Source organism: Oryza glaberrima, chromosome 7, assembly GCF_000147395.1.
Source record: "Oryza glaberrima chromosome 7, OglaRS2, whole genome shotgun sequence".
Lineage (NCBI taxonomy): Eukaryota > Viridiplantae > Streptophyta > Magnoliopsida > Poales > Poaceae > Oryza > Oryza glaberrima.
In genome coordinates this window covers 3,963,984-3,981,843 of record NC_068332.1, presented here as the reverse complement: position 1 = coordinate 3,981,843, position 17,860 = coordinate 3,963,984, and the positions used below count along the sequence as shown (strand labels likewise).

Here is a 17,860-nt window from a genome sequence, read left to right as displayed (position 1 = left end):
AAGTAAGTAGAAAAGATGGAAATGTGAAAAAATCTCAGTTCACACTGGCGTGGCGGGCGGCTGGCTTTGGCAGAGTGGCCAGTTATTTGGGGTACTCTCCCATGGAATGATATGATTGCCAGTGCCACCGATTTGTCTCGGCCCCTGCAGCTGCAGGCAGCCAAAAACCCAATTCAGCAAGCGAGGCGCGTGACGACGACAAGGGTGAGCTCCCGGTCCCGATGTATGCTGCCGCCACTGGCGGCAACGCGACAGCGACGGTTTTCTCGCCGGGCCACGCAACAATCCTCTCCGTTCCCACTGATCCATGCCACTGACGGCATGGCCTCGATTGGAAATCGATGTTCAAGCTCCGTCCCCAAATGACTCGGACCAGTGATGAATCCAGAAATAAAAACGGAGAATGAACCCCTTGGAGAATCCTTTTTCTTTTCGAAACTGCTAAATGACTGTCGACAGTTTTCTTGAGTGAAAACTATCAAATTTTCAGACCATCGATTCCATTTTAAGATTTGTGCTAAGATATTTTGCTGCCGGATATAAACCCTCTTTTCACAAGCTAGCCACATCATCACATGTTTATGGTAAATTTGTTCATGTTACATCTAAATTGCATTCCAGTTATATGCTAGTTACATTGTAGTTACACTATAGTTACATTGTAATTATATTGTAACTATAGTGTAACTACATTATAACTACATTGTTATCTCTATATAAATTAGATATAAAGTTGCATATATTATTTTAATACATATATGTACCAGTTATTATTATTATAGTATAGTTCTAGTGAAATTATATACTATAGTTAGATTTGAAAGTTTTTCCCTCAAAAAACACTCGACAGTTTTTTAGCTAGTCCCCTTCTTTTTTTTTTTAATGGAAATACTTCTTGGAGAATCTTTTTTTTTAATGGAATACTTCTTGGAGAATCCTCACCGTGCCACTTATATTAGTTCTACAATGGAAATTCTCTTCTATATTTCTCTCTCTCTCTCTCTCTAAATATTTAACACTATTGACTTTTTTAAATATATTTGATTTTGGCTTATTCAAAAAATTTAAGTAATTATTAATTATTTTCCTATCATTTTATTCATTGTTAAATATAATACATATAGTTTTACATATTTCACAAAAGTTTTTGAATAAAACGAACGATCAAACATGTTTAAAAGAGTCAATGACGTCAAATATTTAGGCACGGAGAGAGTATTCAATTTCGGCTAGGTATTTGTGTGTCAGCCGTTGGGACTGTATAGCAGCTAAAAAATGAAAAAAAAAAGCCTATCCATCCTATTTTGACTTTCTTTCTTCAGTTGCATTCTTTTTTTTTCTTTAGACTTCGTGAGCTAAGCTTCAGATTCCTCCGACTGGAAAATATATCCTGTAAGCTGCATCGAGGTTTATGGCGTGTTCACTTCGATGCTATTTTTAACTTTACCAAATTTCGGTAAAGTTGTTAAAAAAGTGGCTACATTTAGTTTGCTGCTAAATTTTGGCAACTATATAAGAAATCCTGCCAAAATTTTGGTAACTATGCCAAAATTTTAGTAAGTTACCAAAATTTTAGCAACTATGCTAAAATGGTAAGGTTTTTTTTGGCATCAAAGTGAAAAGGCCTGTAGTCTCAATATTTGATAGGTACACACAAACAACAAAGAGATTGTCATGATTGATCACAAAGCAATTGTATGCTTGCAAAAGAAAAAATCGCAACTCCTTAAAAAGACAATTGGCTTGTGCGTCCCTAGGATATCATGACACAGTGCACCGTATAACTGCTTCCTGCCATGAACCAAAATACTGCTAGCTGAAATTTTGACAAAACTGAGTAAAAATACCTAAGTATTTCGGAAAATTTGTGTTTTAATTAATTACATAATATAAATCGTTCTCAACTTTTCATAAATTTTTTTGGTCTTTTCATCCCGTTGCAACTCACGGGCAACACTTTAAATTTAGTAAAGGAAATATCTATATAATCAAGGTCATAATAAAAACTAAATATGCATGATTCCACCACATACATGCTTAGGCCCTGTTTGTTAGGCTTATAAGCCAACTTATAAGCCGAGAAGTTTAAACCTAAACAAACAATTGGTTTTTTCGTTTGGCTTTTCTGAAGCCATAAGCCACTCTAACACTATTAAGCCAAAAGCTAGGTTGGAGAAGCTTTTTTAGCTTATGTGTGGTAGATGCATGACTACGCCATTAAACTTAGGTCATTAAATCCACTAGCTTATAAATCATATAAGTCAATAAGCTGACCTAAGAGTGTAAGCCAATAAAGTTAAGCCTAGACAAATAGGACCTTATGAGGGGCGATCTTGCTTGAATTTATCCCTTGAACACGGTTGAGCCCACAACCCTAATCTAGGCAATAGAATAGGGAAAATAAATAAGATTAGCTAACAGATCGATTAATTCTAATCAGAGAGAACTGAGAAGATGGAACAATGGATTGGATCATCATCTGATCTAGCAGTTTTGACACTTTGTCGTCCGTATCTACTCCTCTCATGATCTCGTCCTGTGTCTCCACGCCGTCAAGGCGACTCAGCGGATTTCCTTACGGCGTTCCATGCGGCGGGAGCGGAAGGCGGATTTCTGTACGTCGCTGCCGCTGGGCTGCCAAGAGGCCCACGACTAGGAGCTAGCTACGCAAGAAAAGGAATAAGTTCATCTGAGATCCTTTAATTTTACACCGAATCAGATTTTCGTCCTTAAACCCCAAATCCAGATATGAACGGTTCCTAAACTGTCAAAACCGGTGCAAACAAGGTCTCTCGGTAGTTTGGAAGGCGGTTTTAGCTAACGTGGCGCCTACTTGGCTGGTTTAACTAGGTCTCCGTCTCACGTGGCATTGCATAGCGCTTACGTGGCAATTATATCTCAGAAAAATAATAAAACAGTGGGCCCACGTGTCAGCCACACAGAAAAAATAATTTACAAATAGTAAGGCCCACAGGTCGGATAAAAAAAACATGGTGGGACCCACGTTCAGCCTCTCCCCTATCGGATCTCCCTCTTCTTCCTCGTCGCGTCGCGGCGCAACAACGACGGCGGCCGAAGCATGCCGGCATAGTGGCGGCGGCGGCAAGCCGTGGGCGACGGAGGTGGCTGGAGGAGAAGGAGGAGGAGGAGGAGGAGGAGGAAGAGGAGGCAGAAAAGGAGGTCGCCGGCGAGCGCGGCAGCTGTGGCTGGTTATCTCCTCCCGCCACCGCTCGCCGCTCGTCGCTCTTGTTGCCGAGGTTGGGCGAGGATTTTCTCGACGCCGAGGAGAGGTCGGCAGTGGGGGGGGGAGGGGGAGGTTGGCGGTGATGGTGGAGGGTGGAGATGGCGGCATTGATGCCGAGAACGATCTCCTCCTCCGTTCCAACCACGCCGACACCCGCTGAAAACAGAGCTCCTCGCCAAGGATGGCCGGGCGCCGTGGGTGGGGGCTCGATGGCGACGGGCGAAGGGAGAGGTGCGCAACGGCCGAACGCGACCTCGCCGTCGGGATCCAAGGCCGGCGCCACTGCTTTCCCAGACGACCTCGACCCCCGCGGGCTCTCTGCCGCTGCTCCGCTTGCCCGCCGCCCCGTCGGCTTGGCGCGCCGCCGCTCCGGCTGCCGTCGCCCCGCTGGCTTCACGCGCCGCCGCTCGCCACCGCTCCTTGCAGACTGTAGAGCGTGGGAGAGAGAAAGAAGGGATATATATAGAGAAGAGAGATGAGTAAGGATGACATGTGGGGCTCATGTGGGTCCCATCTTTTATTATTATTATTTTTGTGTGTGAAACTGACATGTGAGTCCCATGGTTTTTTTTATTAAATTGCCACGTCAATGCCACGTGGGACGAAGATCTAGTCAAAAGAGCCATATAGGTGCCACATCAACCAAAACCGGGCACAATGCTGCCGAGGGACTAGGACCTCGTTTGCACGGCGTTGTAAGTTGAAGGATGTGTTATACCCGGTTTTGCACTCAAGAGACAAAATTTGGACTCGACAACAAATTAAGGGACCTAAAGTGAACTTATTCCGCAAGAAAATAGGACCTTCCAAGGTATTGCTTATTAGGCCACATACCTATGCAGGGTAGGAATAAGTCCACTTTAAGTCTCTCAATTTGTCACCGAATTTAAAATTCATTCCTGCACTGCAATTCCAGATACGATGTGTCCTCCAACTCCATAACCAGTACAAATAAGGTCCAAAAGTGGTTTGGATGATGGTTTCAGCTGACGTGGCTAGTTTGATTTGGTTCTCATCATTCGTGATGGTGATGTGGCATCGAGAGCAAAATATAAAAAATTAAAAATAAGAACAAAAAAATGTGGGCACGATGACGAACAGCAGGAAAGCTTCTCCCCTCGTCCGCGTAGATCTCGCCGACGTCAACAGCGGCGGCGCGACCGTCTTCCTCGTCGACGTGGCTCTTGTAGCGGCCGAACTTGACCGTCGTAACGCAGACACCCGTGGCCTCGGCGATGGTATGCATGCATCTTGTTCCTTGCCGAAGCCGAACGTGTGGACCGGTCGCTGCATGCCGTTGGTCCGCACGAACGACGGCGGCACGAATGCGTCATTCGAGCTTGCTGCGCCTGCGTGCACTACCCCGGTTGCGGCGGGTCGCGGAACGCCGCCGCCGGCCACCAGCGCGCAGCTACATCTGGGTCGCCGACGACGACGACTCGAGCCCCTTAGCCCCTCCACCCGCCCAGCGGACAGAGAGGCTCGCACGGCGCTGCAGCTGTTGTGGCCGCAGCCGCACGACGGCGGCGACGTTAAGGGCATCGCCCAGGTCGACCAGCCTGAGCCTGTCCTGCGGCTCTGGTAATCAAAGCCGTACGTCTCCGGATAAACTGCTACTTTGATTAATAATCCACGAAACACAATTAACCCTGATCTGCTAGCTAATCCGTTGCACATTATTCTCTAACTGCAGATTTAATGATTAAGAATTGACCGTGGCCGTCAATAAAACAGCCTACCTGCCAGACGTTGGTATCACTAAAATGTGGGGCCATCAAATTTTTATTTATAATTTTCTTAACTGTAATGTCACTTGGGATAAAACTACCATCCAAACCGCCTGTGGACGTAAATTGATCTGATTGAAGGATCCTGTATACCTGGTTTTTCGGTTCAGGGACCGGATCAAACTAGGGCTATAGTTGGGGAATGGAGAGTAAACTTTCGACTGGGCTTATAGGGCTACAGGGTATATACTTGACCCTCGTTTTGACTGGGCTCTAGTCCCATCGCCCTTATGGTCCTCCCTGCTTTCATGTTCGAAAACCTATGTACCAATTCACGTCACAATACATCCGTCGTAGGCCTGCAATGTCCACCTCACTGGTGCCATTGTCATCGCCGTCTCGAGCGGACTGCTTGGGCTAGCCCTCGATCAGTAGTAGCCACCTCGTTGGCAGAAGGAGAGGATGATCTGCTCCCAGTTGGCGCCACCCACTTTCTTCCGTTCCTGTTGTGGCTTCCTCCCGTTGTCGGCACCGCGCGGGCGTGCCCGCCGTCGTCGCTGCGCCACCATGCCCTTCCTACCTCCGTACCTCGCACCACATGGCTTCATCATCGATGTTGCCCAGAGAGCCACCTATCGCGCCGGGGAGGCCGGATCTAGCCAAGGGACGGCAAATACGGCGCCACCGCCTCATCCTTGTCGTCCCGTCAACGCCACCTCACCGTCGACGTTGCCACTCTCTTCACAGACGACAGCTAGCCTTGGATGCGCCGATGCCAGCCCTGCGCCGCTATCGTGAGCTCCGACTCCACGACCATGGATAGAAAGAAGCCCCTCCCCCCCTTGCCACCGACACGGTTTCCGGCGGCCGCTCGTTCGGGCGGGTGACAAGGCGAAGGAGGGAAGGAGGCCGGGGTGGTGGTGCGGCGGCGATCACCACCCGTGTCGCTCCTGCCCTTGAGTGACGCAGGGGACCTTATGAATGACTTCAAATCAAGAGATTTAATTTAAGTCGATCTCAATCCCTCAATTAATCCTACAAGACATTCGGGAGTGTGAATTTGCTTTCCAGCCGCCTTGATTCTATCGATTCTCTTACATTGTTATTTCTCTTCCACAAGTTGCTTGTATAACTCATATGTAATCACTCCACTGTAAAAACGCTTTCAATCTCTTCTAATATATTCGGCAATACTCTTGCCGCTTTTCTTTTTTTAAAAAAAATCCCTCAATTAATCGACCCTACGCACCGGAGATGGCTAGACGTTTTGGAGATGAAGCAGCCGGTGCAGGGGCCAACACACGGTTTGGCGGGCCTGAATTTAATTATGCCAATTAGCCTTTTTTTTTTGTACTAGCTGCTAATCTTTTACGTAGATCAAATTGGAGGCCGCAGATATATAGAGAGAAGAGACGCGCATATATGTGCGTGGTGGGCCCTGATCCTATCCTACGTGTCATATGCTCCACATCAGCGAGCGGGCCCACATTGTCAGTCAGCCCATCGTAGTTCTGCATAGTGCATACTCGATCTTTACCGTCTGGGAAGTCGGAACACCAGTACGAGACAACACTCAAAACTCAAATCCGAATCGTACAAAAACAGAAGTCCGACTCCGGTTCTTCCTTCTCCTGCCTGCACCCCTATATATTTCAGTTTCATATGCGGCCTGCAAAGTGTGCGAAGCACAGACGCATACCCATCGATTGATCGACAATTCGACGAGGAGAACACCATGGGCGGGGTGGTTCTGTCCGACGTGGAGACGAGCATGATGGAGCAGGGGAAAGCGGCGGTGGCGGCGATGACGAAGACGACGACCCAGCCATCGCAACATGTGAGAGCCATGCCGGGCGATCCGACCGTCGACGAGCGTGAGAGGTTCGAAGCTATGGATGTCATCTTCAAGCTAGTATTGACGGTAATAAGCTTGTGTTCCATTACAAATCTCAAGTTTACTGTAGTACTCCCTCCAGTCCAGTATAGCATATTACTATATTTGATATTGGAAGAGAAAAATAGTTTTGATGGAATTATTTTTGATGGGATAATCTCAATTAATAAATAAAAATAATAGATATGATGCCTCTGAAATAGTTTTTTTTCTTTACATTCTCAATTAATATGTCCTTTCTGTAAAAAGAATTTCTCATTATATGGTGATTTGTTATCCACATTCTTTTAATCACTTTATTTTTTTTCCTTTTCAGCTATTTGTTACAGGTGTATCGTTTGGGGGCGCGGTCGCTCTCATTGTGGTGGCTTTCCTAAATGCGGACGAGAGGGTAGTGCTAGTGTACTTAGCGCTAACTTGTGTTGCCTTTGGAGTGACCGGCTATAACATCATTCAACGTGCGTGTTAACTAATCCTACCAAGTCTTTCTCAGTCACACTTATAGCTTGTAGGAGTACTTCTTTTATTTTATTACGACGGTGGCATGTTGTCTTGTGATTAAGCCCAAATATTTTCTCGTGATGAGAGAGAATGAAATGTTGTTGTTGGTTCTCGTAGAGCAATGCAAAACCTCTGTTTCAGTTTCGTGGGACAAAGCTTTTAGAACGAAAGAGAGGAGCGCCCCCCTCAGGTCCGTCTATTGATGACCATGAGCGAGCTTGGCAATCGCACAGGGCCCTCAAATTGCAGCACGAGCAACTGGTGTGTCTGTGCCAATTAGGCTTCCTGCCATATCATCTCCACTCCTCTTCGCCTCTCGCATCCTCGCAGGACACGGTGTACGCGCGCGTTCTCGCCGCCGGCCGTACGCGACTACGCGTTCCCGTCGGTGTCGTGTCCCCCACGAGGTTGCCCGACCACTCATGCGCAGCACGCAGCGAGCTTCGCCGCGAACGCGATAGCGGATGCCGGCCACCAGCGTCTCGGCCCTTCTCCACGGCGGCGACGACCAGGCTCATCCTGCACGCGATGTTCGAGTGCGTGAACACTGAACAGCGAAACGAGCTGAGCCACCCCACCAGCGCGACAGACAGACGCTGACACGGCCACCAGCTCGATCTGCTCGGTCGCGGTCGCGGTGCCCAGGAAAACGCCATCGCGGCCGGCTGCGTTCACTTGCGCCGCGCCTCTCCCAGAGAGGATTGCCTCGACGGAGACGGCCCCCATCGCCGGCCACGGCACGCCGAACAATGATGTTCAGTAGCGTTTGCATCACCAAATACTAGCACTTGTGATGTTCCGTAGCATCGCTGCAGTCACCACTGAGATGAAAACGGAGCAGATACGACAAATAATGCTTATATGATATTCGTTTTCATAATTTTTTTACAAGATACAGAAACGAATACGAATAACTCTGATATAGAAACAAATACGGATTCTCTCGAATACTAATAAGGATCAAATATAATCAGACACGAATAAGGAAACACTTTTTCTCGGAACACGAAAACCAACTCAACTTCTAATAGAAACAAATATCATTATATATAATTAGCTCATTTTATATAAAATATAGTATAATTTATTAGAGATACTACTAGCATTGCAGTGTGCTCATAGTATTTTGAGTGCCAAGCATTCATCAGGCTAGGCCCACCCCACCCGACGTCCTGTCATCCCGCTCCCACCGTTATCGGAATATACGATTTACTTTGATAAAAACAATTTCCCTACTTCCGTCCTCACCCCACGTCCTGCCATCCCGCTCCTACCATTATCGGAGTAAACGATTTACTTCGATAAAAACAATTACCTTGCTTCTGACCCCACCCCACGTCCTACCATCCTGCTCCCACCATTATCGGAGTAAACGGTTTACTTCGATAAAAACAACTTCCCTACTTCCGGTATATATTCTTTTTCCCGTACCCAACCAACCACTTTCACATCCCAGCCAACCACTTTCACATCCCAGCCCAAAGATCAGTGACACAACATGGAGGAGGACGACGACACCGTGACGGCTGAAGGTGGTTGCCGGCGAGCGGTGCACACCGGAGAGGAGGACGATGACATCTCGGCGGTTGAGGCGAAGGTGCTGCTTTGAGCCTCGCCGTTGGACGCCAGGCAATGCCTTCACCAGCAAGGAGGAGGTATTCACCTAGACCAAGAGCAACAATCAACGGCTGGTCCAAGTTGGCGACATTGACAGAACAAGCAAGTAAGGAAATGACACTCCAATTTGCATCTGCATACTCTCCTTCAACTTCACGCATGAAGCCCCAATTTCTTTTTGAAAATCAAATTAACATGCAATCTACAATATTACCTGGTCTGAATTGCTGGGCTGTACAGGTCCTACATTTGCACATCGTACTCTATGTGGCTGGCCACAGAGAATAGGGTGGAGTCAGCCGATGATGGAGGTTGTTTGCTATTTTTCTTTTGCTCGTCGTCTCTATGACATGAACGAGAATGGTTTTGCTTTTTTTTTTCTTGCCAGATAATGGATGGCTACTACTATGCAATGTCGAGCTCATCTCTATACCACACCGCTACATATCCTTCCGTGATTCTATCACTGACTGCCGCTCGCTACCCGGTTGCCCTTTGCACCACCTGTCATAAGACACGGACCAACATCTCCATCCTTATCGCAAGATCCAGCAAAGCCACCAGGATCTCAGCTTCATGATGGTTTTTAGGCTGGACCATTTTTTCTTTTCTAGTTTGATTCACCTGTGAGTAATTTTATCACTAATGTGTGATTGATCCTATAAATTTTTTATTCGTATATTCATTTTGTGATTCAGACTAACAATACTTTTATTATCAGTTTTTACTCCTATACTATGTATTGAACACATTAGTAATCATATTACTATATGGTGGATACGAGAACATGGGCTATATAAAGAGGAATGTGGTAATTGTCTTAATTACCCGTGGAGGTTCTGCTCTATTACACGTCAAGACCGGCCTGACTTCACTAGCATCTCCTCTGCCATGAGCTCGCTGGCGCCACATCCATCTGCACTATCGTCGCTGCCGAATCTCTCTCTCTCTCTCTTATCATCGACGCGGATTGCTCCACGTAGAGGCATAGCTTCTTGCATGCTGAGCCGCCATCATCCTCGTCGCTGGAGCAGCAGCACGACGAGTCCATCTAGAACACGACAATGTTCGCGTTGGGGGTAGCGTTGCTCGTCGACCACCAGCCCTATCCATTCGCCATAGAGAAAGGGGAAAGGGGAGAGAGAAATAGAGGGATGAGTAGAGAAACCGGGTCACCAATGATGCCACGCATCGCTGCCGCGCACCTGACCTACCCACCCATGCTCTTGCTCTTCCATGGCGGCGGCGACACGCACCCTCGCGCCACTCTTATCCGCCTCCGCATATGTCGGCCTTGTGCGCGCCTTCGCCCGTCGCCCGTGTTGCCTCTCGATCGCTGTTTGGGGGAGCCCTCGCCCTCCATGGCACCTCCTCCTACGCCAGCACCGCTACCGTGATGGGGAAGGCCAGCACTGTGGAAGCCGACACTGGGATGGACACCGTTCAGTGGCGACGGCGTTAGTGAGGAGGAAGGAGAAAGGAGAAGAAAAGAAGGAGAGATGAGGATGACATGTGGGCCTCACATGAGCCCCATCATTTTATTATTATTTATTAGGTTTACCTGACATGTGGGTCTTACGGTTTTTATTTTTTTCTGGATCAAATTGCCACGTCAACGCGATATGGGACGAAGACCTAGTCAAAGGAGCCACGTAGATCAAAACCGGAGACAATACCGTTGAGAGATCTCATTTTTACTGGTTTTGTAAGTTGGAGGATGCGTTGTATCCGGTTTTGTGGTTTAAGGACGATTTTGTAATTCAGCGACAAGACGAGGGATCTCTGGTGTACTTTTTCCTTTGCTTTCTGAACAAACATCCGGTTACGGGCAGCCCACTTCTTAGTCTCGACGCAGCCCGGCCCATCAAACCATGGGCCCCACACGGCAGCAGCCCATCTCCCACCACACATATAACCCAGCGACGTGGCCTCCGCTCGCTCGCCTCCTCGCAGCTCAAAAACCCTAGCCGCCACTCCCCCATTTCGGCAAGGTTTGCTGCGACTCCGCCGCGACGCATCTTGCGCCGCCAGCCGCCAGCCGCCGCCGCCGCGCGCCTCCTCCCCCGTCGACCCCGGCTGACGCGCGGCGCCCTCGAGCTCGCGTCGCGTCGCGTCGTGTCGCTCTCGGTGAGCTGCTGCATCCTGGCGCTTTCTCTCGTTGCTCCGTGGGGGAGAAAAACCCCGTGGTTTCTGGTGATCTCTGCTTGGTTAGCTAGCGTTCGTTTTGGATGGCGATCTTTAGTTGGTTAGATGCTGTTTGGGGTTGTGATCTCTGCTTGTTTAACTGTTGGGTTGGGTGTGGTGATCTCTTCTAGTTGGTTGTGATTCCCTGTTTGTTTAGTTGATATTGGGGGGTTTTGGTCTCAGCTTTTTGTGTTGCTGCTTCGGATGGCGGTTTTCCCTAAATTCCTGTGTGGGTGTGAACTTGTGAACTTGGATGTTGCATCCATGAACTGCTGTTGTTATCCTTATGCTGATTTTTGGGTGTTTGGTTGGTGGAAGTTGATGTTTTTTTATGGGTGGAGGAGAGGAGGAAGTTGATTGCTGGATGGGAACTTACAGGATGGTGATTTCTCTGGTGGGTGCGGATGTGAGTTTGAGTGAGATGTGAAAACTAGGAACACTATCATCCCGAAGGCAAGCCAGAATACACCAGGTTCCAACGGTTCCTATGGCCGACCTAGTGCCGCATGTCCTGCTTTATTTGTTCTTGTTCTCCTGCTGTACAGGAAAAGCATTGACCCCTTCACCATTCAGTACTTACTACTTGGGGTGTTGCGCAAATCAGTCAGCCATCTGGTGGACATGCATATGCACAAAGAACACAATTTTATGGAAAAGATCCCGCAAGGAGTAAAAAAAATGTTTTAACTTTTCATTTGTCTTGCAGTTGATGGAGGCTCCGGCGAAAAGCGTGGCAGTGGCTGATGGGAACCCAAAGACAGCGACAGAGACTCCGCGGGTGGAGGATTACAAGGACGCTGCCATGTACTATGGAACGTACCCGGCTTATCTCTATGGAGGTGATGCATTGCTGAGTTTTTTCATTGTTCTGTTCATACCGTTGTAGTTATATGTTTTGCAAAACTGCTAGGTCAAAGTTTTGAATGATCTGTGTTTGTGTAAATGTAGCCTATGGTGGCTGGGGGGAGTACTCCACATACCTGAGCCATGATGGTGCAGAGACACCAACTGCTGTGAGTTTTCCTTACTGTGCTTCACCTCCATCAGTAAATACTTTTATCCTATTCTGATACATTGTTCAGGATGTGATATAAATACTGATGGTTTCCATACGCGTTGGAGTTGATCCATTTTGTGAATGATAATGTTCTATTGCTTGTTTCAGGGTGCTTATGGGGATATGTACTATGGCTATTCTCCATATGGTTATTCAACTTCAGGACATGATAGTCAGATGTATGGATCTCAGCATTACCAGTACCAACCGACATACAACAAACAACAGAATACCACTGGCAAGCCTTCCAACAATGGAAAAACTGAAAATCCGGCTGCACTGCCCCAAGGGGATGTCTCTGCTAATGGTGTTGATAGTCTGAAAGGTCAGAAAAAGACGAATCTGCTCCCGAAGGCAAGCCAGAATACACCAGGTTCCAACGGTTCCTATGGCCGACCTAGTGGGCGTTTTGGTAACTACCAGAACCAAACTAACCGAACAACTTATCCATGTTACAGTAGTCAAATCTTCAATGGCAAGCAGCAAAAACTTCCCACTGGCAATCGTTCTCTGACAACTTCCAATTCTAAAAGCAAGGGACAGTCAAGGAATCAGAACACATATCCTCATCTCATGGTGAGTTTTACTGTCCTTAATGTTTAATGGATATATTTTAGTTCAATTACTTGAGTCATTTTTTGTTGATGTTGCATATCTTGTTTTTTTGGTTCAAATGCTTGCTCACCACAATCTGTCTATTTGTAGCATTATTTGGTAGCCATGTCTCTTATTTTCTAAAAAGTATGTTTTTGTTTTATGGCGAATGTTTGCATTGATCTGTTATTTAGCATCATATTATAGCGGGACATTGTGTTATTACTTATTTCCATTGTTTACTGTTTGGCTTGTCCCCTATTATTAAGATAACCCAGATACTTACAGGGTTAGGATTTGCTTATCTAACTTTTGGAGTATCTCTTTTAGGGTCTGCAGACACCTACTTCTCCGTTGGGACCACCATCAATTTACTCAGCTAGTGGAATGTATGGATACAATGGGAGTTCATATGGGTCCGGCCTATGGTATGGATCACACCTGTATGGTTCTGGATTGTACGGGGGATGGAATGCACTGTCGGATGGCAAATACAATCCCAGAGGAAGAGGTAATGGATCCTATGGTTATATCCATGGAAATCAGGATGGGTTTAATGAGCTAAGAAGAGGGCCAAGAAGTGGTCTTTTCAATAACCAACAGGGAGTTGGAGCTACTGTTGCACCTGTGAAGGGACAAGAGCTTTCAGCCAGCGATAGCTCGCTTTCTGTCATGAAGGATCAGTATAACCGGGCTGATTTTGTGGAAACATACTCAGACGCTAAATTCTTCATCATCAAATCATACAGTGAGGATGATGTTCACAAGAGCATTAAGTACAATGTTTGGGCTAGCACATCCAATGGTAATAAAAAGCTTGATGCTGCTTATCAGGAGGCTAAGGAAAAATCAAGTGATTCTTCTGTGTTCCTTCTTTTCTCTGTAAGTTTTATCAGTTCATTTGTGTTTTCTTACAGTAGGTCATGATGATTTTCCCTGTTTCTTATGCTGGCTGTTTATTTTCATTTCCCAGGTGAATGCAAGTGGTCAGTTTGTTGGTCTTGCTGAGATGGTGGGCCGTGTTGATTTTAACAAGACATTGGAACACTGGCAACAGGACAAGTGGACTGGCTGTTTCCCTGTAAAGTGGCATATTGTGAAGGATGTTCCAAACAGCTTACTGAAACACATCATTCTTGAAAACAATGAGAACAAACCAGTCACAAATTGCAGAGATACTCATGAGGTATTATTTTTGTTTCTAACCCAGTCTTTTGTTCGTTGGCCCTTAGGGCTTCTAATGGTATGGCAAATTGGTACTCCATTTTGCCGTGAATTATTGGAACAAAAATGCTTAATAAGGATTTTTGCACCTTTTGTGGCGGCCACAGGTGAAACTTGAGCCAGGGCTTCAAGTGCTTAAGATTTTCAAGGACCATGTCTGCAAGACGTCGTTACTGGATGACTTTGATTTCTATGATAATCGTGAGAAGATGATGCAAGAGAGGAAGGCAAAGCATCAACAACTGAAGAAGGTATGGAACTTGGCTCTTGCATTTGTTTTCTGCTATTCTGTTGTGGTGTTTAAACATAGTGCTGATTGTTTTTGTATGGCCATACATTGCATGTTTATTTGTGATATAAGTCTATGGCATATAAAATGCTTCCACTATTTGCAGTGAGTAATAGAGCATGCAGCTAGAGTTTCTCTCCTTCCAGGACGGGAATGAAAATGTTAAATTACTTATTTGTGATTTTTGTGGTAGTCTAATTTACCAAATTTGTTAAGACCATGTTTAATAGTTAAGCCATCTCTTATATGAAAGCCTTTGATTAGCTCTCGGCTTTCTTGAGCACTTAATCACAGGTGCTATATGTTTGTGCTGTAGGTCGTTGATGAGAAGCTGCTTAATGCTGTGGACACTGAGAACAGCTTGTTAACTGTGAAATCCAAATTGCAGGAAACAGCTGAGGTAGAGATTGATGTCTTAAACAAAGAGCCTCATGGTAAAGCAGGACAAGTTGATGGGAAAGAGAACGGTGTGTTGGCCGTTTCTGTAAATGGTGTTACCCCAGAAGATGTTCAGTTGACAAACGAGAAGTTGGCCAGTTTGAGCGTCTGTTAAGTTTTTTCTCATCATTTCAGCCATTGAGGGGTGGTGTAAGGTGAAGGGCTATATAGGTTGGGAAGGCAGCAATCAAGGCAATTCAAGATCCATTTGAGTTTCCTTGTGAGTTTCTCCGTTGCTTTTGGTTAGGACTTGGAGGTGGTTTCATAGGAGAGCTAGAAGTTTAGCTGATTGTGTCTGGTGAGATGTGCGGATAGCAGTAGAGGTTTTTTGGACTTTTGGTTTTCAATGATGGATCATTGGTTTGCGCAGTTCCTTTTCTTTTATATTCTGTTCTCTTTTGCGTTGGGCAGGTGTAGCTTTTTTTAGTATGTTTGGTGTCTGAACCTGAAACCATGTCAAGAGTGTTTAAACCTGGGAATTCAATTAAGAAATTTACTCTTTTGTTCCAATGCTTATTTTCTGATATTGCTTTGATAGAAAGTTGTGAATTGTAATGCAGCGTGATGTATATGTACCTACATTCCTTTTTATGTCTTGCTAACAAGGGGTATTATTAAGTTGTGCATTGTGAATTTGTGATGCAGCCAAAAGGCTTGGTTCAAAGCTGTGAAGTGTCTGTGTTCTTGGGTCAGTTTCTTGGACTCAATTGGGAGAAAAATGTTCCTGACAAGTTCGATTGTTCTGATCGTTTCTTTCAGAAGCTTGTTGTCCAACCATTTGTACTATAGTCAGAATCTTGTTTTATTTTACTGAGTCAGGCATGTACAGAGTTTCTGATGCGCACAGGTGAATCTTGGGCTGAAGAATAGCCTAGTTAATATATATACATTGACAGATGGCCACTAATTTCTGGAGCTGGTGTTCATGGAGATGGCCTGGCCAAGTATTGCAGCCATTCTTCAGGCAACCCTTGGCTCCTCTTGAGCGTCCTGAATGCAGCTTTTGTCAAGGGTACTGCAAGAATGTCAAATTCCTTTGGCGCCTGCAGTGCGATTCAGAGAAGATTATTGCTCACATTTTGACAGCCGAATTGCTTCAGAATTCACACTGCTGCAGTGATCAAGAACAGGCAAGAACATGACTCACCTTGGGGACCTTGAGTAGCTTCATGTTTGCTTGCTCCACTGTCTTCTGGCCCTTCCTGGAGTTGCATCTTGAGCATGCAGTCACCTAGGCAGTTCAAAAGATTAGCAAAACACCAATTAAGCTGCCTTTTTTTGTTGTTGTTCGAGTGAACATTGTTTATTCTGGTGATCAACTGATAACTTGTTCATTAGCACAAGGAGAGTATAGAAATATTTAGGATTCAGACCAGATTTTCCCATTCCCATTTTCCGCCACGTGCAGTCGGAATGACATGATCAATCGTTAGGTTATCAACAGAAGAACAATACCTGCAGATGGTATAATCACTAATCAGCTGGTTCGTGAATGAAATTTTTAAAAAAGTTTCTGAAAATTGAGTGAGATGCCAAGGGAAAACTGTAGCCTAAAAAAACGTATGATCAGAACTTTGCTTGCCTTCACACCAGTGGAAATCAAACTTATTGTAACAATGCAATGCAATACAATACTTACTGGCAAGTAAATCCATCCCTGTAAAGAATGTTTTTACGGCTAAGGCTGTGCTTAACTCTTCTTCGCTTTACAACCTGCAGCAGCTCTGGAACCTGAACAAGAGGCAACAGCAGCAAATTAAAGTACTAATGGCATGAGATTATTATTTTTGTTCAAGAATACATATGCAGAAGAATTGTGAACTTTGCATTGAATTTAGAAACAAATTCATAACATCATAAGGATACATCTTGTGGTGTTTCACATACATACCCTGAGAACTGCAGGGATGTAGAATGATCCACTGGGTGAGGAGACAGTCTGGTCATAGTACTCCAATACATCGGCCTGCAGAGCTAAAAAGTTCATCATATTAACCATGTATTATTGACAATACTAATCATAGAAGTTGATTAGATCAAGGTTCAAATTATGAACTTTGAATAACTGATGGTGAAGTTAAAAATGATTTTGGAAGCAGAGAAGCTAACCTTCGCCATGAATTCCAAGCAAATTGCACGCTTCCAGCAGACAACGTTCACAGGCCTGGTTAATATTTCGAGATAAAAAAAATGCAAAATTCCTTCAAATTGTTTTTATCTCTTTCTAACACAATCACTTCAAAATTTGTTCTATCATTCATAAACAAAATAGTTTGCAACTTTGGATGATATCGTCGGATCAAGTTGAGGTCACCTATAAGAGAGATCAAGAACCAGGCCCCTGAACCCGGACAGATCGTCGCCGTCGATCGCCGCCTCGTCGTCCTCCCCGTCGACGAACACCACGGCCTCCGCCGCCTCATCCTTCCCCGCGCGCTCGTCGTCCTTGGTCGCGCTCCGCCCGCCGCCGCCGGACCGGTTCTTGCCGCGCGCCCGCGCCGGCCACGGCGCCGACGGCGGCGCCACGAGCCGCCCCCCGCCGCCGCCGCCATTGCTCCACAGCCCGGACACCCCGCTCCTCCGGCCGCCGCCGAGCGTGCCACGCACGACGACGTCGCGGCGGAACGCGAGCGGCGCAGCCACCTTGCCGGCCATCCTCTCCGACGATCGACGCGCGCTCGATCAGATCAATGCTCGTCGGAGGAGGAGATGCTGCTTTTCGCGCGTGATCTTTCACGAGCTGGAGTGAGTGATCTTTTCTTGTAGTTTTGTAGAGGTTGGAAGGTGGAAGAGAGAGTTGCTTGGAGGAGTGTAGGAGATCGAGGTAGAAGCCTCAGAGCCACTGGTTCCTTGGTCACTTGGACTGCATGGAGGAAATATCTCTCTCTCCTGAATTTTACTTATTTTTTTAGTCTTCAGAAAATAAATTCTGACTAACTTTCTTCCTTTTTTTCTCCTTTCTTCCTTTTTTTTTTCTCTCTAGAGGGAAAGACGAATCTGGTTTTTCAAGAGGGGTGGTTTGGTTATGAAAAGTCAGCATGTAGTAAAATTTGAGCATGACCCTTTTGCGAAATCAATAGATATGTAGTTT

At 46.0% G+C, this 17,860-nt stretch overlaps 2 protein-coding genes across 5 annotated transcripts; one reads left to right on the top strand and one right to left on the bottom strand.

Moving 5' to 3' along the window:
* The first annotated feature begins 10,932 nt into the window (after positions 1 to 10,932).
* Positions 10,933 to 15,279, top strand: LOC127780881 (YTH domain-containing protein ECT3-like). 4 transcript variants are annotated; one of them, XM_052307868.1, is made up of 8 exons: positions 10,933 to 11,110; positions 11,874 to 12,006; positions 12,116 to 12,180; positions 12,333 to 12,800; positions 13,158 to 13,700; positions 13,792 to 14,004; positions 14,150 to 14,293; positions 14,648 to 15,279. In XM_052307868.1, the coding sequence occupies exons 2-8, from the start codon at positions 11,877 to 11,879 to the stop codon at positions 14,882 to 14,884; spliced, it is 1,800 nt and encodes a 599-aa protein (XP_052163828.1). In that variant the 5' UTR covers positions 10,933 to 11,110; positions 11,874 to 11,876; the 3' UTR covers positions 14,885 to 15,279. The 4 variants fall into 4 exon arrangements, with proteins under 4 accessions (XP_052163828.1, XP_052163829.1, XP_052163826.1 ...); XM_052307869.1 differs by having other exon boundaries at positions 13,149 to 13,700; positions 14,720 to 15,279; XM_052307866.1 differs by having other exon boundaries at positions 13,149 to 13,700.
* A 276-nt stretch (positions 15,280 to 15,555) lies between these two features.
* Positions 15,556 to 17,617, bottom strand: LOC127780883 (uncharacterized). The gene is made up of 7 exons (XM_052307871.1): positions 17,084 to 17,617; positions 16,879 to 16,933; positions 16,661 to 16,735; positions 16,409 to 16,500; positions 16,143 to 16,224; positions 15,917 to 16,000; positions 15,556 to 15,812 (listed from the first exon to the last, which is right to left on the bottom strand). Exons 1-7 carry the CDS (start codon positions 17,422 to 17,424, stop codon positions 15,693 to 15,695), a joined length of 849 nt encoding a protein of 282 aa, XP_052163831.1. The 5' UTR covers positions 17,425 to 17,617; the 3' UTR covers positions 15,556 to 15,692.
* Positions 17,618 to 17,860: the final 243 nt, after the last annotated feature.